At 44.0% G+C, this 25,042-nt stretch overlaps 1 protein-coding gene across 1 annotated transcript in view; it reads left to right on the top strand.

The window, feature by feature from the left end:
- The first annotated feature begins 509 nt into the window (after positions 1–509).
- MYO10 (myosin X) overlaps positions 510–25,042 on the top strand; it is a 163,737-nt gene continuing 139,204 nt past the window's right edge. Inside the window, exon 1 of the mRNA XM_040064682.1 lies at positions 510–622. Within this exon, the coding sequence (XP_039920616.1) occupies positions 602–622 (21 nt within the window). The 5' untranslated portion in view covers positions 510–601. The remainder of the gene's footprint in view (positions 623–25,042) is intronic.

The following is a 25,042-nucleotide window of genomic DNA, read 5'->3' as shown; positions in this document are numbered from 1 at the left end:
CCGCTCGACCGGGGCGAGCCTCCGCTCCCCTTCCAGCGCCCGCGCTCCTTTCACTCCGCAGCCCAGCGCGGGTTTCCGCGCCCCGAGTAGCCGGACACGCGTCTCCAGGAACCCGGGAACGACGTACCGGGGGCAGCAACGGGACGGGACGAGACGAGCGAGGATCCCGGGCGGCGCTGCCCGCCCTCCGGCCAGGGCGGGGCGGGGCGGGGGCGCGGCTGAGCGCGGCGCAGGGAGCGGTGCGGCCCCGGCTCCGCCTCTGCTCCTGCCCCGCCTGGACGGGACGGGGCGGCCCCGGGCAAGAGCGTGCGGCGGCGGGAGCTTTCCTTGTCCTCCTCCTCCTCCTCCCCCGCGTCACCCCCGCTGCCGGCTCCCCGCGGCGGCTATGCGCTGCCGGGACCTCGCGGCCGAGCGGCGCTGAGGGGGCGGGCGGACAAAGGCTGCGGCTGGTGCCGGCGCTGGGGCGCGATGGAGCGGCGCGGCGGCTGAGGCGGCTCGGTGGGGCGAGCCGAGCCGAGCCGGGCCGGGACGGACGAGATCGGCACATGGTGCGCGGCTGGTGCCTGGCGCTGCGCACCCGCGGGCGGGCCGAAGGACCACCATGGACAACTTCTTGGCGGAGGTGAGCGCGGGCCGGAGGGATCCTCCTCCTCCTCCAACGTGGGGTCGCTTTTGTGGGGCAGGATACCGGCAGCAAAGCAGCGGGAGGCTCACGGAAAGTGTTCGCTCCCTCGAGTAGGGAACTCGAGCTCGGTTTGCGGGGTGCCCACAGGAGCAGCGCCCGGGGAGCGGGAGGCAGGCGGAGAGGGAGGGAGGGAGGGAGCTGCGCCCCCCAAATTCCCGACCCCTGTGGCTGTGGCCGGGGCGGAACTCGGAGCCGCCGAGCTGGAGCGGTGCTGCCGCGGGCTGTCCGCAGGCGGGCGGGCTCTCGGCGCTGACTGGGGCTCACTAACTGGGGCTCACCAACTGAGGCTCACCAACTGGGGCTCACCAGAGCGGCGGGGGATGGAGGCTCCGGTGCCGCGGCTCTGCCCCCGGCCCCGCGCCCGCCGGGTGGCGGCGGGGACCCCGCGGGACGCGGGCGGCGGGGGCGCCGGTGCGGAGCCTGCCCCGCTTCCTGCTGCCTGCGGCGGGGAAGCCTCTCAAACCGTGCCTAGGTGGGAGTGGGGAGCCCCTCTTCGGGGGTTCCCTGTGTGAAGGCCGGGGAGCGCGCTTTGTCCGCCTCGCACGGGCACGAGAGGCTTCAAACGATGGAGGTTTCAGAGGCAGGCGTTCCGTAGGGCACCCTTTTTTAAAGGTTTGTTTATCGAAGGTGTGTTATTAAGTACAGACGAAATCTTTTATACAAAATGCAAAGGATGGAGGCTGAAGTCCTGGAAGTTGTTTGAGCTTCACCGTGGTCTTGTGGATCTTGACAACTTAAGTATGTCGGGTGAGGAAACTGAATCAAAGGTGCTTTGCTACTAACTTTGGATATTTGATAAAGCTCAGAACCTGTGTCCTCCTCTGGTCCAAGCTAGCTGAATTTTGTACAACAATATTTTACTGGATCACTTTATCCTGCCTGGTGTCGACACAGCCTTATGAACACAAAGTGTGCAGGATCAGTGTCTTCTCTGTGTGTGTGTTGTGCCTGTAGTTTGCTGGCAAAGCCCGTGACTGGGTTGTGACTTCTGGTGACTGCCTGCACACTTGCTTTAACTACACCTCTTGCCGAAGCTGTTGCACTGTCAGGGTTGTAAATACAGGCCAGGCATCTGTTTCATGGGGCTGTGATTAATCTGCAAAACTGTCCTTTGCCCTCATGAAACAACGTCCCTCGTGTTCTTGATGCTGCCGTTGATGCTTCCACTAGAAAAATAAGTGATCTGTTTACTGAAATAGTAATTAGTCAAATAAAAGAAGCTCATACACTTTATTGCTTGTTGCCTTTTCATTTGTCAGACAACAAAAGTTCTGTCAAGTGCAATAAGAAGGAAGAAATGCAGGATTAGCCCTGATGAAGTCTGAGTTAAGTAGTAATACTGCCTTTTTTTTTTTTTTCTTCTTCTTCAGAGGATGTAGCCGTCACTTTTCAAAAGCTTGTAAGCCATGAGCAATGTGGTAGTATTAACCTAGCCTTGCAAAATTAGTCTGAAGAGTCATTCTCCCCAACACAAAGTACTGCAGCGTGCCCTACATAAAGGTGAAGAAGAGTTTTCATGGTTTTGACTCCCCTATTAGGCAAAATTACTTGCTCCAGGGAAAATACAAGTAAATTTTGCCAGTCCGTGTTAGCATTTCAGCATATATTTATGTTAATCTGTGGTTGCTTCATGTGGACTTTGATCTTTCTTAAGAACTTTGACTCCCTTTCAACATGTTGATATTACTTTAAAAGATCAGTAAATATAGCACCTTGACTTTAATCTGCATCCAAAGTCCCACCCACAAGTATAAACATTTTCCTTCCCTCACTCTGGAGCAGAGCATATGTAAATGGAAAACAGGGAGCATGAGGCACAATAGCAGAAATGCACTGAGTCTGACCCAGCTACCACAGAAGAATGTCTGTTGAAGGCGCTGGATTGAGCCACTAGGTAATTTAATTTGTGTGAGGCAGACATCCTGCAGCTGCTTTTTACAAAAATATTTGCTGACTTATCTAAGGGAATTACTGTTCTTGTTAAAATAAGTTATAGTGTGAGGAAGAAGGAGGAAGCTGGATGAAAGGCACAGGTGAAAAGCCTGGTGTGCTCTGCTCTTCCTTGTCAGCAATGTAAGCCTGCTGACATGATTATGTTTTGGGAGAAAAGCTGATAGTGGTAAAGGTAAATACTGGCACTACAGAGTGGTTGTTCCTCAGCATGACCAAGAACCTCCTCTTCACCACACTGGAGGCAGAAGTGTCTTCAGTCTGACGTTGCAGAAAATATTGTACAACTTAAAGGTGCTAATAGGAAAAAACCAAAACCCTGCAATATTATTTCTCCCATATTTTTCCATAGGTAGATGCTAAATATAGCATGCCTCGGTGATGCTTACGGGAACAAAACGAGGCAACTGAGTGAGACACCTCCGGAGAGCAGGAGGTGCATCAGATGGGAGGTACTCCTGTTGGGACTTGCTGCCTTAAGTGAGGTGTGGGATAACACCAGGCTCCTGCCAATCATCTGAACGCTGCCATCACTTCTGACTTAGCAGCTCTTTCTTTTACATCTTGCTGGCCAGTTTTCTTTCTTTGCTCTTTCTTAGTATTCTTAGCTTTTATTGTGAAAAGACAACGAGTGGTTGTACTTGTCTCCTGGGAAGCCTTGATTTCCATCCCTGTCCCAATTTTCGAGTGCGACCAATTTTAAAAAAACCCAATGGCTCTTAAGTGAAGAATTAGGCTAAAAAAGTTTGTCCTGTAACTTACACCCCAACATGCTTTACTTGCTGGAAGGTATTAATGTAATAACAAAGTTGCATTCTAAATACAGAGGAAAAGTGTTTTCTGAGGCTTTTTTAAAGGCTGTTGATTGGTCTATTCTACCTTACAGTCTTTGAAGAAAAGTTGGAAGTAGAATTTTAATTTTTTGGTTTGTTTTTGTAGTCGTCTTTGCTTATCTAAAGTATTAAAACCTGTAGAAATCCTGTATATGCAATAGAGCCATTTGGCTGCGTTGCTTAAAACAGCCTGAAAAGATTGTTCCCATATGTTTTACCAACAGCCACAGTGTTCTCAAGGGAACAGACTCCTGTGGTAGCTGAGGTCAGACTTTTTTTCCAGTGAGAATGCATCCCTGCTAAAAGGGGGTGTATGCCATGAGGGAAGGAAGAAAGTAATTTCCAGATGAGGCAGAAGACAAGGAGAGGGGAGCTCAAACTGCCCCCTCAGCATCTAAGGTTCCCAAGCAGGGCTTATCAGTTCAGCAGAGGAAGAGGATGCAGAAGTCAGGTTTATCGTCTTCCTTTGACATGGTAGTCACTTTGACCAATACGTATGGGATGTAGCACTGAAGCATGGTTGCTGTCCTTGTCACAGAAGAAGTGTGGCATTTGCTGACCCAGTGGAGGTCAGAAGGGGCTTGAAGTTGGGAGAAGCTTCTATAGTTCATCTTGTCCAAACTTGCCCTCCAAGCTGCTGCTCAGCTCCTGGGGAACTAACTTGCAGCATGGTGTGCATAGTGGTGGCTGCAGGGATTGTTTGGATTAAGCTGTTGCCAACCTTAAAGGATTCCCCCCACCCTAGTCACTGTGGAAATTGAGGAGAAGGGAGAACAACTGTGTGTCCTGCCTTCTGTGTAGCATGTCTGAGTAGATGATGTTGGAGGAGATCACTATAAAAGCATCACCATCATAGAGGTCCTGCTGATGTTTCTGCAACACTGCACAGGAGTTTATTTGGAACTGCAGGGTACCCTCCCTGTGTCCTTTGAGGCACAACAGATACTCTGTCTACTACCAATGCTTTTATTTGTAGCATTACCACGGGTACCTTGCATTCAGAATGGTTTCCTTCATTTCTGCTGTCCACAGTTGTGTACCCTGTTTTAAGGAGAGGGCTCCGAGAATGTTTTCTGAGGGAGCAAGTGTTGAACCTCCCTCTGTGGGAAGAATATGGGACAAAAATTTAGCTTCAGCAAGCTGTCAGAGGAGGTATCTGCTTGAACATGGAAGCTCTTATTTCAGTTATGCAGCTTGCAGCATGCTTTTCCTTGATGCTCCCTTGTTGCACCATTTGGCAGATCACAGCCTCACAGCACTGAGTCCTTTGAGGGGTTCATAATCTCCTGCAGACAGGTGGCCTTGGCAGCACCAAGGTTATTGACCTAGAGAGAAAACCTGGTGATGCAAGTAAACACTTGCATCGGTATACATGGACTCTGGCTATGCTGTGCAGCACAGTGTATGCATTTGGGATGACCCTTGAAGTCTCCCCAGTTTTCATTTACAAGTGTTTCGATGACAACACAAGCATGGATGGGTCTGATGTTCCAGCAAAATTGTCCTTCAGACTGGTGGGGCAAAACCATCATCCCATGAGAGACGGTATTAAAGGTGTTTCTGGAGTCCTTCTGAGCGCCAAAGCCGTGCCAAGCAGAAACAGTGGCTCTTTTGGCTGTTGACATTGGCTGCATTCTCTGAGTTTCTGAGCTGTGACTTTTCATATTTAGGTTTCTTTGAAACCTGATGGTTGTTTTGTCTACAGTTATTTTCAGGTTAATTAGAGAGCACTGTGTTTTGAATAGAAGATGTTTCAATGGGGTTTAGCACTACCTTATCAAGTCAGGAAGATTAAGTTTTTTTCAGGTTTATTTCTCCAAGCTGGAAATGACGTTCAGCTCATCAGTATCATGTAATGGTTACTGCCCACCACAGATACTTCGCATGTGCCTTTGAAAAGACAAATTTGTGCTGCTGAAACATTGTCGTCGCTGGGCTGGAGCCTAGCAACCCTGCTGGCACTGCACATATTGTAAAATGACACAAGAATTCCCTTAAAGCTGCAAAATACATAAGTTTTGAAGTTGGCAATGGAGGCTCTACATTATGCAGGGTCTGCCTGTGGTTTTTTTGGTATGTTCAGTCAGTCTCCAACCTAAGAAAAGCTGTGAAACCCACTATTACAGAAGACTTGGCTGCTTCTGAGTCTGGGGCTTTTTTTACATTCTGGTGACACCACACTTAAATGTTAACTTGTCTTTTCCTTGGTTGAAGGTTTGTGCTAGCACTTTGTGTGTAAGCTATTTTGCGCCGACAAGGTGTTATTCTTTATACGTTTTCATTTGGTGAGTACTGTGTATCTGTGATATTGAGGATTGCGAACCTCTTCAGTTTGTTTTTTTTGTTTGTTTGTTTGTTTCAGAGCTATCACGCAGCTTGTCGTCTGGTAAAAGGGAATAGTGTTTGAAAGCATGGCTAGTCCCAACTTATTTTTTAAGGCCAAGTGGCATGGGCTTTTATCAGAAATGTTCCAATTTTTTTCCAATGATTCTGTCATGGCGAGAGAGGACCACTTTCAGGGAGAGTGGGAAGCAAAAAGAAAAGGTAGCTTTGAGCTTTCAGTGTCATATGGGGAGTTCAGTGCACTTGTCCAATGAGTAACATGAGAAACCTTGCAACCTTTTACTGCTCTTGTCGCCCCAGTGTGCTTCAATAGATAGAAGGAAAAGTTTGGGCTTTATCAATAATTATGCATGGTTATACCACAGTAGGCTTCTGATCTGGTGATTTAAGCTGAGTCTTCGTTTTCAGCATGGTAAGACCAATATAGTGTCATGAATCTGTTTTTAGACTTTAGAAAATAGCTGAAGAAAAACTGGTAAGTCCCTGGCTCTGTGTGCTGGAGCATATGTGTGAATATCTGTATACAGTGTCACTGTGCTGACCAACCCCTAGTGAGTGAATAATGTGCCTCCTTCTTTTTTCCTTTCAATATGGATTGTTAATATTGGTGGCACTTTCAAAAAAAAATTCTAGCAAGACAGATGACTTTTTGTGTCTCTTGGGTGGGTGCAGACCCAGTGGAAGGTGCAGCAGCCTCCAGCCAAGAGCAGAAGCAGCAGCTCCACCCCTGGAGCATCCGGCGTGCTTACTGCAGTGCAGCGGCAGTTCTGAAGGGAAGCGTGTCCTCTGGGTAGTTTAATCTCACCAACCTTTTTGGCTGCAGGGCCAGTATTTTTCCTTAGTGAATCACCATCTCCAGATGTGGTCAGAGGTAGGAACATAGTTTTGGGTGGAGTACGGGTAGAAGGGCAGGAGGTAAAAGTCACTCTGGATTAATTTGCTGAGGGGGCCAAAAAAAAAGAGAATTACCAGCCTTAAGTTACTGATTATGACAACTTTACAAGTTTTGGGATGTGACCTCAAAACCTTCTAGATTGATTATGACTTCGGGCTTGTATCAGAGGGTCATGGCTTAGGCATTCTTGTTTCTCTTGGTTTTTCCTGGTATTTATCATTATGTGACATTTTAAACCATTAGTGAGATATAAATGAGGATGATTTGGTGTTGGGACCATAGCTAATGGTGAATTACTGGGTTTAGGTATTATTGGTTCAAATTTTGCATGGTGGCTTTTTTCTTTTTTTCCTTTTTCTTTTTTTTCCCCTCCCTAATTATTTAGGATTTTCTAAGATGTCCTGTGTCTGAAATATGAGCATTATCCCTTGGCCATATTCGCTGTAATGCAGCTTTGTTCTGGACAGCCCCCCGATTAGGAAAGGTTAAGTGGATTATCCTTTTCTTAAGAAGTCTATTGTATCTCAAACACTCCATTCTTATAAAGGCAGAACTTTTCAAAGTTTGGATTCATAATGGGAACTGATATTGACTATGCTCCAGATCTGCCTTGTGACATAAACTATATCCGTGCTGAAGAAGAAACTACAACTTTGCTATGTGGAAAATATGAGCATTATATTGGGAAAGTATACTGGAAAAAATTCATTAGGAGAGAAGGAATGAATAAAGATCGCTTGCATTTCTAAATGCTCCTGTAAGAAGAAGAAGGGGGATGTTGGGGGAGAATATACTCTCCACTTCTAGACTCATTTCTGCAGAGCCAGTGATTAATACTGTCATCTTGGGTAGGTTCAAATATCATTTTTGCTTGTTCCTGACATCCTGAGCCAGGACAGCCAATGTAGGGATGTCTGGCAGCTTTTCTACAAGGTCTTGTTCTCTGGGCATTGTGATTGGATTGACACTTTCCCGTTGCAGACCAGTGACTGACTGGGGAAGGCTGCTGAGTTGATTCAGCTGTAAATGTGTCATACCCATGCTTGTTTTACTCATAAATGTAAATACTTGCTCTCTATTTAGCTGCTGTTTTCCTTTGGGCCAAGTGACCTTTTTTCCAGTCCAGCCTGTGAAAGCCTTCTTATTTGGTATAAAGTTTAGGGAGTTAGGTTTTTGTTTTTTTTTTTTTTTTCTTTAATTGAAATTGCAAACATGAGTGGTGTTGGAGTAACTTAATAATATATGGAGGTTTTTTGTTAAATAGGTTACGAGGAACAGACACAATTTTGGTTCACATTGAAAGCGTGGCAGAAATTGGGGTGTGTTCAGTTTTGCTGGCCAAAGTTCACATTTCTGTTTTCTGTAGACTCCTCTGTAGATGGGTTTAACATAAAATTTCTGTATGAGATCTTGTAGTTTCTCCTAGAGTGCAGTTGTGCTTAGGTATTTTTTCACCAAGGGGTAGCCACAATCAGTTACTGGAGAAAAAGCAAGGCACAGTTCAGCCCTTCCAAGGCTTTGAGGAAAACTCCACAGTTTACCCTGGTGTATGGAAGGAAGTCTTCCAATATGAAAGGTACTGGTCATTTGTATGATTTGCTAAACTTGCATTGACAATTCAGATGCAATACACCTTAAGCTGGATTTCTTATGTGTTTCAGTGATCCTGTCCCCAGTGGGTAAATGTAAGCATATTGGAGCAGAGCCTAAATATGGGAGTCAGTGCAATACCTTTTACTGCTTCTAGGATTAATGGCATACTGCTGGAAAACTTTCTAGAGGATAGGCTTTACTCCTGTACAATCCAGTGTCCTGCCAGACTTTTGAGTTTATTAGGCTTCCTGTATTTGTATGTTAATACATTACAGCAGATACATACATTGTATGTATTATTAATTATTGTATGTATCAGTTGTTTCGGTGGAGCATGTTGCCTGGTTTATGGTATCAGAGTTTCTTTTCTTTAGGAGTTTATTGTCTTCATCTCGCAGCAAGCCTTGCTAGGCTTTTGGCCTAATATTAATCTAAGATGAATGTTCAATAAATCAATGTTCTTTTAAATCTATCTCTTAGTGTTTCTATGACATTTTTTGTGGATTTGGTTCTGATTTGTTCCAAATGAAGGAGGGAAGAAGAAAGAGAGGGTAACTCAGCAGCAGATTTCAGGGACCAAGCTATGTCTTCACATGGGATCCTGGCTGGTGGCATGGACAGGGTGAAGGGCTGTGTTGGAGGACTCAGGAAGTAAAAGATTTACCGCCCTTTGATGTATTAGTATTGCCTTTTCCTGTATATTCTTGGGAAGCTAGTCATAATCCTTTATTATAGGTCAGTGGTACAAGAGTGTGTTAATACAAGTCTCTTTTGTTTTGGAGAATGCCCTTAAGGGCATTGCTGTAAGGACACCTTAGCAGAGGAAAATGTTTGGTTGTTGCTTTTTCCCCTGCAGGGCAAAACTATATTCCCACTCTGAGCAGGTTTACCTGAGGGCATTTTATCATGACACATCTGGCTCTATACTGGGGTTGTCATTAAAAGTATTGAAAGTCTTCTGGGTTGTGTTCTCTGTTCTTAACTTCTTGGCATGGTAATGCTGGCAGAGTCCGCTAACATGCTGCCCAAGTCTGCTAGCATGGTTTCAAAATCAGGATTGATTGTGGTGCCTGTAGGACAACCTCAGGGAGAGACCTCAGGCTCAAGGGTTGCTGAGTACCAGCTGTCAGCTGGAATTACGAAGCAGAATATCACTGAAAGTTATCATCAGAGTTAACACCCCAAATCCCTTGGTGCTCTTTCTCTCACAGACTTTCAGAAGGCTCTAGAAAACTACTTTTGATGAACTTTTCAGCATCTGGAGAAAACATTTCTGTAGTTCTTGAAATGATTGTGAACTGTCAAAGCAGTGCTACTGGCAAAGCCTTGTGTGGTTTTGGTGTTGTGTGCTGCCTGTGGATTTTGCCGAGAGAAGTGCAGGATTTCTCTGAAAGGTTCTCACGCCTTCTCTTTTGCATTGAGCCAAACTGGCCCTAGGTTTGGGGACAGGAGATAAGAAAAGTTTATCCCTTGTTTTAAAAAAGTAATGATGTTTGTAGCATTATCGGAAATGGATTATTTGTTCTTATTTTAGTTGCTGTTGTTTAGAGTGACATTAAAATGTTTTCTCAGATTAAGTTAAATATATTCGTTAAGAGAATGGGATTGTTTTTCTTATGAAATTGTTTATCTTGAGGAGAAGTCCTTTTGTTTAATGTGCGCATCTGATTACAGAGCCAGTTAACATCATTTCTATTTGACCATTTTAGTGGATCAAACCCAGCTTTGTGTCTGTGTTAGGTTATATTTTTATTTGCTTCAGAAAGGAGCCAAGTTGGCAGGACACAAATCACATCAGGAGTCACACTGGAGTTCACGTCAGGACAAGGAGTAGATGCTCATTCTGTTGGTCAGACTTTTTGCTTTGTTGGCCGTCTTCTTGGATCTCTTCCCCTTATTAAATATAGACCGGGTCTGTGATTAGGGTTTATCCCCTCATTACAGCTTTCTGGTGATGGGTACGATGAATAGGTTTGTTTGGTGTGTCCAATCAATTAGTATATTCCCCAGAAGAAAATAAGAGCAGCGTTTACAGCAGGGCTTTGAAGGGTGGCATTTCCTGCTGCCTCTCAGACCGTATACCAGGAGGAGTATCCCATGAAGTGAGCTCTTTGTTCTTGAAACTCCAGTCAGATTCTGCTGTGTGATACTTGATAAGCTATTTCAAGGAATAAACATATGCAGCAAATCTATGCTAGAAAATGTAATTGGTGCAGCGGCCCCTTTATTCCCTCCTTGCAGTAACATTTCTAATAATTTGCACACCAAATTTGAGAAGTTTTTGCAGATGATAGATGGGATTTTGGTGTTTTCACAGCACTTAAGGCAAAAGGCTGATTCTCTGTTTTCGTGTTAATTTTAAGAGTCTCTACTCCCAATTTCTGTTCCTATCACACCATTTCTGCCATCACTTTGCCTTGGTGATCCAGTACCTTAAATAACTAGGACTCTAGTGTTGTAGTTAATATCCCAGATTCCTTTTGTACAGAAGCCCATGAATAAACTTAGTTGCAATGTGATGAAATAGTTGTATTAAACTTTTACTGTGTAGTTACACCTTTGTCAGTAGGATGCCTTTGTACCATGCAGATAAGGTAGAGATGCCATCAGTACCTGGTGGAGGACAGAAAGTGGTACAGAAATCTGTGCATTTTCTTATGGGCATCCAGTGATCCTTTGCTGGTGGGTTGTTCTTAGCAGTTCTTACTGAGTGAAAAAGGAAAACACTGAGTCATGGAATCCATTTCCTTCAGATAGGGATTCAGCAGTTACTGTGTTCCAGGTGCTTTTGGACTCAGGCAAATAAAGGCTATAATTCTGAATTTTGATTTCTTGAACTTGTGTGCCACTTACAGAAACACTGCTTTATATTGCTTGAAAACATTTGATTTGAAAAGTGCACAGTCGCTTTATGCAGTCAGAGCGGCCACAAAGCTTTGCTGTTTTCCTGGGATTTTTGTGGGTTTTTTTTTTTCTTTTCCTGCTGGAAGGCATCAGAGGTTTTGGTAGGCAATATGAGCTGTGACTGTCCAAGAGCACAGGGATGTGCCTCCCACTCTGCATGTAGACGTTAGGCAAGAAGAGTGGCTGCACATAAATCAGTGGCTAAATTGAATGGATAAGAAAGGCTTAAGGCAACAAAGGACCAGACACCTGCAGCAGCAGATCATGGGGTCACCCTGCTTCTGGGATGTCCCCAGGGACTCCTGGGGAGGTGAAGGAGAGTCGCTAACATCAGTGTCTGAGCAGACGCAGATGCTTTAGCAGGATGGCTCCTCAAAGGGGGCTCCTTGTTGGATACAATGTCTGACAGCAACTGCTTTAAAATGCATGAATTAAGCCTTTTTTTTTTTTTTTTTTCTTTTAAATTGTAATTCCTTTCAAATTTGTAGAATAATCTTCTGGTGCTGTCCTCTAACCAGCTGGAGTTTTCCTAGCTGTTGGTTTTGAGAGTGTATTTGCTGGTTGGGTCTTCAGTATTATGGAATCATAGAATATCCTAAACTGGAAGAGACCAGACCCTCAAGAATCACTGAAATCCAGCTCCTGGTCCTGCATAAGATGCCCCAAGAATCACACCATGTGCCTGAAAGCATTATTCAAGTGCTTCTTGATCTGTGTCAGACTTGGTACTGTGACCACTTCCCTGGGGAGCCTGTTCCAGTGCTCAGTAACCCTCTGGGTGAAGAAACCTCTTCCTGATATCCAACCTAGACTTCCCCTGACACAGTTCCATGTCATTCACTCGGGTCCTGTCGCTGGGCACCAGAGAGAAGAGTCTGCTTTCCCTCTGCTTTCCCTCAGAAGGAATTTGTAGGCAGTGATGAGGTCTCCCCTTACTCTTCTCTTCTCCAGGCTCAACAGACTGATTTACCTCAGTTGCTCCTTGTACGGCTTCCCCTCTAGATTCTTAAAACATCTTTGTGGCCCTCCTTTGGATGTTCCTTAATGGCTTTATACCTTTCTTATACTGTGGCACCCAAAACTGTACACAGGACTCAAGATTGAAGCTCAGAGCAGAGCCGGACAATCTCCTCCCTAACATGGCTGGCGATGCTGTACCTGATGCCCCTCAGGACAGGGTTGGCCCTCCTGCCTGCCGGGGCACTGCTGGCTCATATCCAACTTTCCATCAACCAGGGCCCCCAGGTCCCTTTCCACAGTGCTGCTCTCCAGCCTCTTATTCCCCAGCCTGCACATACATTCAGGGCTGCCCCATGCCATGTGCAGAATCTGGCACTTTTCCTTGTTGAACTTCATATGGTTGGTGATTGCCCATACCTCTGATTTGTCAAGGTCTCTCTGCAGGACCTGTCTTCCTGTGAGGGAGTCAACAGCTCCTTCCATTATAAATGCCAGAATTTTGGAAAGCCTTGCATTTTATAGTAATCTTTTTAAATATCTTTTTTTTCTTAGTGGTATTGAGCAATGATGTGCTTCTAGATAATAGAAGCATTGGTATAGCCATATTGGAGAAATCTGGGGTTTTTTTTCTCAAGAAAGTTGCTGTAACATATGTTGCAAAAAATAGGACTTTGGCCCTTCTTAATAGTGCTTCATGGGTGGCAGAAATGATTGTAATAAAATTTTCCCTCTGCCGAGAACTGAAGTTCCTACTTTTTGTTACTGTGTGATCATCTTTTCCACTCATTTTGTTCCAGACGCTCTACCAGAGGAACTAATAGTCAGCAAATGGCTCTTTCTCTCCAGAAGTCCAGTTGTGGTATTACCACTTGTTTTTCAAGAAAGACCTGGATTTTTATTAGATCTTTGTAACTGTTAGAAAAGGGAAAAATTGTCAAGAGTTCTCTGTCACTTGGCAAATGCTTTGCTGCTGAGGCTGCTGGAGGTAGTCTGTACCTGAGACCATTGGGATGTTTGCTCTTTATATCTTCACTTGTGGAAGGGTCTGAGACCACCGGGAGGTTAGGATGCTCCTTGTGTGTGCTTTGAAAAAGAAAAGGTTGTGTCAGTTAGCTCAAAGGTATGACTCTCTCAGGTGCTGGTTCCTTTGTGGGTGTGTATATTTATTTAGCTTGCTGATATTTTATTGTACTGCAGCCACAATGCTGTGCTGTTCCTTCCTTTCCCTATGTGCCAATGGAAAGGAAAGGCGTGGGGGAAGAGAATATGTTGTATTGTTTACTGATGTAGATCTAAACAGGATATTTGTGCCTTCTGTTAACCTGTTGTTTCTTACTAATGCTGATGTTACCTATGATTCTTGTATATTACATGTATTTTTTACATTTCTTCAATTTAAGTAAATTATTTGGCACAGCTGCTGTGACTGCACAGGAGGAAATATATGGCAAGGAACTGCTTCAAGGTGAGAAGCAAAAAAAATTTGATTAGTTTGTGTAGCTTCTCCCTCTTTCTGACCTTTGTAGTTGGAATTAACTGAAGCAGTAAAAAAAAAATTCTGTTTGTTTGTTTATTTTTCCCAATGACCTAGGAAGCTTGTTCACAGCTCAAAAGCCATATTGAGCAAGAATAACATAAATGTCTGAATTGCTGAAAGCTTGTATTCCCTGATGGAAAGGTGGTTTGTTGAGGAGAAAAAATGAGGTCAGAAGTAGTAGCCATTAGTGGCTATAAATAAAGTTACTCATTTAGGCCCTCAGACTGATAAAAGAGAAAAGTTGTTCCAGTTTTTCATCTTTACCATGTAGTAAAAAGTAAGGTATGTCACGCCCTGCCGTTTTTTAGATGGCTTTAAAAATAGCTCCACTTGTGCTGTTTTCTGCTCAAAGGAAGGTTTTCAAGCGTACTTGAATAAGTGACAAAAGCTGTTTGGCCCCAGTCTGAAATAAATACACGAGTTTATGAATCATTTCAGTTTTAGTAAGTTATGTTCCCTGCTGGGGAGTGTCTATTCTGTCAGTACATTTACAGTTCTGATAAAACTCTGAATTTTGTTTTTAACCTAAATCTGTGATCATGTGAGCAATATGGAAATGGTGTAGGGAGTAGCTAATGTGCAGGCATGGGTCAATTGGCCTTGTCTTTTGAAAAATGAAACATGGTTTGCAACCTCATGAAGAAGCAGACTGATTTTCCGCCTTGGGGACAATAGCATGGAAGTGAGGAGGATGCAACAAACCTGCCTGTAGTAGCAATGCATTGAGAATGCCCTGGGGACCCTGGCAGAGTCTTCAAGACTCCAGGGGTTGCCTGTGGAGTTTGGGCACCACTTCAGACAGATGGCCAGTTTTCCTAGGCTCCAGGTGTTGGAATTAACCTTATTCAGAAGGGCACCAAGTGCAGTCTGGGTCTTTCTGGGTCTTTATTGCACTGTGTACAGTGTTGAACCCACAAATTACACTTTTAGTTTAAAAGTCCTTGTTTAAGAAACAACTCCCTTCTATGCTTAGCTGTATTTTCGCCCAGTTAAGTGAAGGATTTTAGGGCTTGCCTGAATAGCTGAGTAATAATTATTCTCTCTTTGACTTAGTGGTGCAGAACTGGAATGTTCATCTTCAGAGCTATATTACTTCTGCCTTGGTGTTGGCTGACCGAGCAGTGACATGTGTCGTGTCCTCTTTCCCCCTTAATGCCAAGTGTGTTTGTGGACACGTTACATGTGTCGGGCTTCACTGGAAAGTAATAATAAAGATGCAGTGCTCTTGGTTTATCCTGAGTCCAAAGCTTAGCACTGAGTGTCCTTCTCATTGTGGATTCCAGCTCCCTGTGTGCATTTTGCCCAGCAGCTCTTCTGAGGCTGGGGTGGATGTTATGAAGGTCTCTCCTGAGCCATGGGGGATGCAGGTGAGCAGAATGTTCCCAGTCTGTGAGTTTTGCTTCTCTGAACAGTAGATACTGGCAGTTCCCAAATGAGTGGCTGCAATAGCGGTTTCTGATGGGGCAGGAGCGGGAAGTTGCTGGGTAAGCAAAGTCTTGTGGGTGGGTAGGTTTAAAGGCACAGAACAGTTTTAGGGTTTTGGTGATGCATAGCTAAGCTATGTGATCATGTCTAAAGATAACAAACCCAAAACAAGCAGGGGGAGTTAGTGTTGAGGCTTGGTTTTCTAAAATTTGACACCTAGACCTGCATAGTACCTGGTTGTGTAATTTTTTCTACGTAAATTTAGCTCCTGATGTTGTTCTACTTAAAATAAGTAAAGGCATGGTAATCTCATGATGAATATGGGACACAGTCCCACCTAAGTAAGAGCAGAGTCATAACGTGTTTAAAATGAAGCGTTTTCTGAAATACCTCCTGTTTTTCATTTCTAGCTGAGTGCAAGTCACTTGGCTTCTTACACATCACAATCCAAGCTTGCTGTGGGAGAGTTAATGAACACTGAGGTAAAGATGTCTCTAACTGTGACAGGGAAAGTAGAACTAGATGATCGTTAAAGGTCCTTTCCAACATAAACCAGTCTATGACTGTGAACACTGCATCTATGGGGACTCAGGAAACTCCCAAAAATGCCCTTAACAGTAACCAGGAAAAAATGATTAAAATCCAGGAGGTAACTACTGCTGATCTTGGTACAAGTTGTATTGAAGTAGCAGTGACCATGGTCCAAGCACAGCTTCTGCAGATCTGCAGTGCACACTGCAGGGCCCCTCTGCATGGCTGCCGTAGCTCCCGTGTGGGCAGCAGTGGGAGGCACAGCCTGGCGTGGCCTCCGCAGCCGTGTCCATCCTGTCACGGGTAAGGGCAGGAAGCCTCTGCCACAATCATGCCTCTGTGCTCTTCACACAAAGACGTGGCTTTGTTAGCAGATGACTTGTCTAACTTACCACTGCTTCTTAACCCACCTCAGGATCATTGTTCCATTGATTCGGACATTGACCGTAGAGCTGCTTTTATTGCAGACATGTCCTTGGAAAGACGGAAATCAGTTTTTCATTTCTACTTAATTTCTTTAAGTTAAGCCACCAAGCTGTCTCCTTACCTATACAGCATGGCATGTATTGAGAGAAGAGCATTTACCCCTGGTGCCTTTTTCAGGGAAGATGTTCAAAACTGATCCACAAGATCCATAGGAGATTTTTTTGTTTGTTTTTTAGGAAGTTGTCCTTAATAGACTACTGTCTTTGGAAGACTACAAAGAACTGCTGCCATATTGGCACACAGAAGGCCAAGTTCAATGACGTTTCCTTTAAGTTATCAGAAACGAAGTGGATGAAGTTGAGAGTAAAGGAGCGGGTGTCATGTCGTTCCTACCTGTGCCAATGCAACAGAATTGCCTCAGGGCAGGATAGGGGTGATTACACATCAGCCTTTGTCTCTCTGGCACCAGATGGTATCATGAGAGCTGCTGTTAGGAGCAAAAAGTCCCAAGTTGGAAACATGGTGTAGAAAATAGACTTAAAGAAGAACTGGACATTACTCTTTGCTCCAAATGAGCAGTAAGAAGTTTCACGTGACATTCCACATTATTGTGTAAAGTGGTAACTGAGTTTTACGGGCAAGCAGTGCTCCACACCTGTGGTGCAGCATGTTACTCATGTTACTCCGTGTTACTCATGCAGCCGCCTCCGGAACAGCGGGTGTGGATGTGTGTGCACTCATGGTGATCCATCACCAACCCATGCTCAGTCTTGAATATTCAAGAATCAACTTGCTGGGGAAAATTTCTGCTCGAAGCTTTTTATTTTGCAAGAGAAGAACCACGGAATGATTCACATCTTTTATTTCTGCAAACATGTCCATAAATATTTTTTCAGCAAAAAATAAATGGATACAGTTTTAGCTGAGGGAAAGACTTGTACAGCATATTAGGCAAAAAAAACCCAAACAAGCTTCTTGCAAGTTGGCTGAAGTTGTGTATTACCTCTGGAAGTTGGATATGTTTGAGGTGGGTCTTAATGTGATCTGGATGAATGAAAATGGAGCAAGTGTCTCTTCATACTAGCTATGGGCCTAGATTCTGTAGTTCTGTGCAAATGAAATCTTGCTTATGTGAATGTGAGGTGTGGATTTGACTCCTATGAGAAGAGAATATCATGAAACCTTGTGTGTATCTGAAAATATACACAGAAGTTCTGAGAATCACATTTGTGCATAGACAAATATGCTCGTGTCTCTCTGAACATGAAAGGGAGCAGAAAACATGACCAAAACAATGTTGTGTCGTCGCTCTTCAAAAGATCTGTGTTCAGTGATAAACACGCAGCCAGAATTGAGCTGTGCTCATCTTATGGGTAAGCAGCTAGAATGATGATGAAATTATAGTAATTTCTTCAAAATAAAGACGAGTTGGTACTTGAAATAACAGTGAAACTGTAGGAAGAGTGGCTCATGAGCAGTGAGGGGAAGGTGACATCATGTGAATGCTGTCGTGGGATTTGAATGATTTAAACTGCATTGCTGCACGTGGGGAAGTGCTGCAGCCTCAACAGAAGCTTCACTCTGCTTTTGTCGTGATTGTCCAGTTACTACAGCATTTTCATTTTCCAATATGTTTTCCCCTTTCCGATATGTTTTTCCCTTTCCCTGGGTGGGAGAGTTGTAGTGTGTAAATAGGGCTCTTGCCCTCCCTGGGAGATTGCACCCATGCAAATAAAACTAGATCTACGGAGGGCAGGGGCCAAGTTCTGGGTAACTTGCTCGGAGGAGGAGCAGCAGGCACATGGTCCCTGTGGCTTGCAATATTTTCCACTGCACACTGCTCTGAGGACTCAAGATTAATTTCCTTAGAGGTGAGGAAATCTCTGTTCGTGCCTGCAGAATGAAGTATTTAATATGCTGCATCGTGGGTTAGAGGTAGCATGTGCAGTAAGCAGAAAGTTATTGCTCCACTTTGAGATGATGATTTATGACTTCTTTGAAAAGAAAATTAATTATTTTTAAGGCCAAGTCTTTTTGACCAGCCAAGTAAAAGCTTGGAGGAAGCTAATACAGAGCTGGCAGTGTAGGAATGCATTGCTACTGCAACATTTATTTGGAGTAAAGCCTAAGCGACTTTTCATGTTTCCTACTTCCTAGAGTTCAGAGCTTTGCTTCAGCAAAACTATCTTGTGAGGCTGGGTATTTTGGTAATCATGAGCAAGATGCTTCTCAGTTTTGCCACTGAGATTAATGATAAGAGACTGTTGTGTTTGTTTTTTGAAGAGTAAAAATACAATTTTGGCTAAAGCATTATGAATAATTAGTCACATGCTTGAAACCATTCACTTTTTTAGAAATTACATTTCTGAAGGTAATTCAGAAGGGTTGAGTACCCCTCCAGGTGACCAAGTTGGAGCATTTTTCTCAGAGAAGGTCTGGGCTGAAGAAGCAATCATTCATTCTTGTGTCACATTCATATCAGCTGAAATCAAACATGTGCTCTTTCTAACTAAGGAGGATTTTCTGAATCCTCTTCTGTTCTACACTAATTAGCCAAAAATGCTTTGCTTTGCACAATTCCATGCTTCAGGATTTGTGGAAAAGTTGTTTTTTTCAGTAGTGTTTAGGTAATTTTATTTTACCTAAGAGTTCTTAAAAAATCTCAACAAAACAAGGCAAGAACCACCACCCAAACAGAAAAAATAGCTGGGTTCTTTTTTTTTTTTTCTTTTATTGACAGCATAGTAATATGAGGAGTGACTTTATTAGTAGTATGAAAAGTAGTAAAAGAAACTGTCTGAATATAGGCAGAGGAAGTCATTTATATCTGTTTTGCACTTGCATTCTTTTGTTCCATAAAAATCTGATAATGAGCATGTACAATTAAATATGTTTTAATAGCACTGTGTGAAGCAGTCATGGAAAATTCCCAGTCTGAGCTTCTGCAGGCCTACTATGAAGTCCATTTGCTCTGATTTTTGTTTGGATTACTACTTCTGCTTTTAGGGCTTAGGGCTGTTTTTTTGTTTGTTTTGTTTTTGTTTTTGTTTTGTTTTTTTTTAATTTAAGAATAAGCACCTCTCTGGGCAGGGAAGAGTCAGTAATACTGCATTTTGAGTGCTGCACTTGCTTATTAATTTAGGCACACTGATACTTTGATATGAAATTATTGTGCAGTCAGCTTCTTCATTGATAATTTAAAGCATCATCCTTGTGATGGAAAGCTTGCAAAGCCATCCCAGGTCTCACAGACTGGGAAACTGCACCACGCTGTGGGAAGCAGATGTTTATGGAATTGTCTGGGCTGACGTTTACAGAGGAGTTGGTTGATTTAGTTCAAACGTTTACAGACGAGTTGGTTGATGTATTTCATTGCAAAGTAAAATGAATTTCCATGTAAACGTTCATGCTGCTGAGTAGACTTTCAGAGGTAACTGAAGAGAACAGTCATGGTTCCCTGGGCTTTAGGGTCAATGAGGGTTGCTTGTGAGAACCTGCTGTCCAGTGTGTTGACTCATAGCTTCCAGCATACTTTTTGGGTGGCAGGGTGAGCTAGGAAGCTGGGAGATGCAGAGCAGGGATGTGTAAATTTGCTGGAGCAGCTACCTTGTAGGAGAAAATTATGTTTTTGTCAGACTTTAGGTTACTCTCTGATCTGTGCATATTATCTATCTGTTGACTGATAATGGTGTCTCTCTACAAATACCTGTAAGGAGATGGTAGCCAGATGGGGTTGGTCTCTTCTCACAAGTAACAAATGATGGGACAAGAGGAAACTGCCTCCAGTTGCACCAGGGAAGGTCTAGATTGGATATATGCAAAATTTTTTTCACCGAGTGTGTTGTCAAGCTTTGGATCAGGATGCCAAGGGAGGTGATGGAATCACCATACCTGGAGGTGTTTAAAATATGCGTAGACATGACACTTAGGTATGCACTTGAGTAGTCAGTGTTCTTAGATGCCGTTCTCAGCCTAAATGATTCTGTGATGTTATGTTTGTGGGTAGTCTCAGGTATTGGATGATGTGTGAAATCGGACTCCTTCTTGAAGACAAGATGTATAGAGTGGAAAGAGCAGCTTGCTTTTGGCTATGGTCTTGTTAGCTCTCACCAGCAGCTCGATCCCCTGCCTGGTGGTACATGTTGAGCTCGCCACAAAGATACTTCTGCTTCATGTGCAAATAATCACCCGCTACATCTCTGCATTTCAGTACTTTCACCAGCCTGAAAGTCTGCTGAATTTCAATTTTGGATATCATAGAGTCGTAGAATTGTCTGGGTTGGAATGGACCATAAAAACCATTTAGTTCCAACCCTCCTCTGCGTGCGCCCTCCCCTTCCTTGGGCAGAGACACCTTCCACTAGACCAGGTTGCTCGAAATCCCATCCAGGCTCTATTTTGAACACTTCCAGGCAGGGGGCGTCCGTAGGTTCTCTGGGCCACCTCACAGTAAAGAGTTTCTTCCTTATATTTGATGTAAACATATCCTGTCTCAGTTTAAAGCTGTTCCTCATTGTGCTTACACTACCCGCTCTTTCAAAAAGTCTTTCTCCAGCTTTCTTGTAAGCCCACTTTAGGTACTGAAAGACCATAAAAAGGTTTCGCTGGAGCCTTCTGTTCTCCAGTCTAAACAGCTCCAACTGTCCTTGTTTGTAGGAGTTGCTCCGTACCCCCAGGCATCTTCGTGGCCTTTCTTTGTCTCATGCATCTCTGTCTCAAAGCAGCTGCGTTCTTGCCAGTCCTTCCTGTGGTCTCCAGTTTTTCTAATGTGGGGAAGCACAGCTTTCCACAGCTGGCACTTGGAGGTTCTTCCAGGCTGGGGAAAACGTGACTGTCAGTTACAGCTGGCAGGTGTTTGTGTGAAGGAAACAGGATCTCCTTCCTGGCTGAGTTTGGCATCTTGACCCGAGTAGGTCACATCAGTTAGTAAAGAGTGTGATCTTATTTCAGACCTGATTCTGGAGAAATGGGGGGCGGGGGTGGGGGGGAAATTCTGCCTCCCTGCTGCAGCAATGCTTCACTGCTTGCTTGAGCTAGTCCCCTTGGCTACTGAGAAGGCCTTAGGTGCAAAGGGTTCCCACCATGATATATGAATGGTGCATCCCTTGGGGGATTACAGTGTATAGTCAAAATCATTTGGCTGAGGAAGTCCTTTGCCTGCTGACAGGCATGTAGCTGCTCAGCCCTGGTTTAATAATGCTTTTCACACTGGATGTAGTAAACCAGAAGAGAGTCTGAACCCAGATGTATTTCCTTACTCCTGGTTATCTCTAAGATAAATGCCGATTTTGTCAGGGGGTAATGCTTTAAATCACTTCTCTTTGGTTAAGCTCTTCTCATTGCTTTGTGGTTTCATTTTGAATTAAATCTTCAACAACCTGCTGTACAGTAAAACATGCATATGTGCAAAAAAAAAAAAAAAAAAAAAAATTACAGAAGTAACTTCTCTGTGTTTCTGCTTCTCCTGCTCCCTCCATAATTACTACTGCTGCGGTAGTAATTTTCCCTTTTGACAATTACCAGCTCTTGTAAACATGCACTGAAGAAAGAAAGAAAGAAAAAAAATTGAATACTAGAGTCATACAGTAGATGCTTGTCCTTGGATGAAAACAAGGATGCAGAATGGGAATGTGTCAAGTCTCTAGGTGTGCCTGCAAATGAGGAAACGTGACGCACCTTTCTGTTGAAAGGTGGAGTGCGGATTTTAAACTTCTTTGGAAAGGTGCTGCAAGCCATGAGGAAAGGCGTGTCACTGCACATCCAAGGAACCTGTAAGCTGCTTTGTATGACTGCCTTGGGGTTTGTCGGTAGATGTGAGATGGAACAATATGCAATTACTGGATTTGTCCAGAGTATGATGTGCAAGTGTCTATGACAGGAGGAGAGAGGGTTTGCTCATAAAGAAGACATGCTCTCTGTTTCCTGCTAATGGTGTTCCCTTCTGACAGTTCAGTAGTGAATGAACTTCAAAGGAGTGATTTCTTTTTTAATGTAATGTGTAGGAAAAATACCAGTAAAAGCAATAATGACTTGCCATAATGACTCTGCTGACTTGCCCTCTAGATGTTTCATTTTATAGTTGCACAAGTGCATAAGAATTAAAACAGATACCCTAATAAGGGTAGCATTACTGCAAGGAGATGTATCTGGTCAGGGAGAAGTGGAGTAAGCAAAAAAGCAGGAGATTGCTTTTCAGAGGGTTGTGACCTTGGGTGGCTGAACATAATGAATGCAGTGTTTCAGGCTGCCTTTTTACCTTGCAACTGCTGCATACCATTGGTATTCATCAGCAGTGGCTGGGCTCTGCAGTGGGGAGCATTGCAGACAATCCATCACCTTGTTTCCGAGAGAAGTTTAAAGTTGATAAAATGAAAAAGTGTTCAAAGTGCGTGCAGGAAATGCTTTTATCTGAACTTCATGGATTTCTAACTTTACCCACTATTTAGCAATAAACTTTATTGCTAAATCTTCCTTTAACATGGATCCCAAACTCTTTTATACTAAGTTGCACCTTCTGCCTATATTACAGTAGTGTAAAATGCCACCTGTGCAGCCTGCTTTGGTGTCGCATTGCCTCTGGGAAAGAGGAGATTAGCCCTGATTGACAGTCTTCTGCTCATACTATGCAACAGCTGAGGAGGAGACCAGGCTGGGATTTAATTTCTCTTCCACTACTGCCACCTAATTTTCCTTGTCCTGTGTGTTGGCAAAGTGAATTAGGTGTTTTCAACTGCCTGATGCAATTTATTTTTCTTTAAAAACATATGATCCCAGGTTTGAGAAGTAACTCATAATCATCTATTTCATATTAACTGACACCTTTGTGTTTGTTTTATGGTTGGTAGGTTAGATCCCGTTTATAAATCATTTACAAACAATGAATTTTGAATTGAGTAACAAGGTATATAGTTTATAGGCTTCTATCCTTTGCAGATTGACACATTCTCTTCATATTCAAGAGAAAATTGAAAAACATTGGAAGACAATGGTGATTAAATCTTGTGTGTTTTACATCTTTGTTTGTGGCTGAGTTCTAAGATTGGTTGGGAGTCTTTTCTGAGTTTCTGATTTGGGAAGGAGGAGAAGAAGGTAATCATCGGAGGAGGAGGGAATGGGAAGAGCTAGCAGTTCTCCTGTCTGCTCCAAGCCCAAGAGAAGTGTCCACCAAAGTGTCAGGGAGTGTTTCCTCCCAGGCATCCCAAAATATTGATCAGGGTACATAGGACAAAAAAAAGATGATATAGTACAATGGAAAAAGGGACACTCTTCAGGATTGTAGACAGGTGTAATAATTTCAGAGAGTCCTCTTAGTATCCTTTTTTCAGATGCTGGTAATGTGGATTAATTCTAAAATAAATAAATGGAAAGTGGAATACACTTTTTTTTTTTTTCTTTCCAAGTGTGTATAGACCTGTGTGTCTCTTCACAGGTGTGCTGGGGAGTCTAACTGAGGGTCACTCTTCAACTCTTTTCCTGCCACTCCCTCTCTTCTAAAATTAGAGAAAATATATGTAAACATTGTTACCCAGATTACTCTTTTACTTAGGTTCTTAGTTCTGTTCTGTTGACTAAAGCTTCCGTAACTCTTCAGCAAAGAATCTTTTCCTTTTCTGTGTAGGAGCACAATACCGGTTTGTGTGTTACGAATGCTTTCCTACACCACTGAGATTTAATTAAAGTGCTGTTGCCTGCCTGCTCTTGTTTTTTAAGATGTGCATTTCATTGTTGCATGCAAGGCAGTGAGATTCAGAAAGTCAGATGGCAAAAGGCATCAGATATTATGCACCAAAAGAAGTGCACATATCCTTCTGAGTTACCAAACCCTTCCCACAGTGAGGTTGGTCACGCATGTTCTGTGTGAGGAGCCAGGCTGAGCTCAGGCAGAGCTCAGCATTCACTGCAATGTACCTCTGCATCCCCTGGGCTCCCCATGAGCATCCATTGTGCTTGCCAGCCTTTTGCCTCGGGTGCATGGGAATAAGCCTGTGCTCTGCCCTCTAATGATAAAGTGTGCCATTATGTTCTGCTTAATTGGTTGTGTTTTCATCAGGTGATCTCCAGACAGGCAATCTGGAGTTGCTCTGTGATTATTGTGGTTTGCAGTGTACAAATTAGTGTGGGAAGCTGCTAACATTAGCCTTCCAACTTAGGACTTTAGTGGCAGTGTCGGCTCTTCCAGCGTTCATCCGAATTGCCAAAGGCAAGGAGGGAGAGCATGGAAGGACACTGTGTTGCCTGCCATTCTCTGGGACATCCCTGCTCTGGCAAAGATGTCATTCCATTTCCCAAGCCTGCTTCTAGAAGTCAGGCAACATAGGTGGGCTTCAGACATAGAGGAGTATGACTCCCCTCCTCCTTACCACCTGGATTTTTAGTATTTTTATTTATTTATTTTTTAAGGATGATTAGGTCCTGGAAATGTAGTACTGGCTCCCCAACACCTCAAGTTGTTTCATTACCTGTGTTGGACACATTCTCTATGATGCTGCAAGCCTGATAGCGTCTGCCCAAGGCTCGATAACATCGGCCCAAGCTTCCCAAATGTGCCTCAGTGCTGCTGCTACCCGCTTGCTGCAGGCCAGAAAGCCACGCTTTTCTGGCTAGATGTAGATATGATGTGTTTAATCCTCAGCAGGCTTCCCTGGGCTCCCGTTCCTGCCTTTGAGCTGCGGTGCGCTGCCTTGTGCCCACCCTGAGGGACCACACGTGTGTGGGGCAGGCTGCTGGGCTGCCCAGGTGTCTCATCTGTTGGAGCTGGTGTTGTGAAGAGGTGCTTGTCCCGAACCCAGGATATTGCCCCTGAGTTTTAGTGGAGCGCGTAAACAGGATGGAGCAGGGGCTGCTGGTGGAAGCTGCTTGGTGAGTCTGTGGCTCATGGGAATGGAGGACCTGAGCTCCAAATGCTGAGGTCTGAGCAGCCCAGACCTCTCAACTGCTTGTGGTCAAAGTGTAGCTGGGAT

Source organism: Hirundo rustica, chromosome 1, assembly GCF_015227805.2.
Source record: "Hirundo rustica isolate bHirRus1 chromosome 1, bHirRus1.pri.v3, whole genome shotgun sequence".
Classification (NCBI taxonomy): Eukaryota; Metazoa; Chordata; class Aves; order Passeriformes; family Hirundinidae; genus Hirundo; species Hirundo rustica.
Note: the sequence above shows the minus strand (reverse complement) of the source record. Positions and strands in the feature narration are given on the sequence as shown.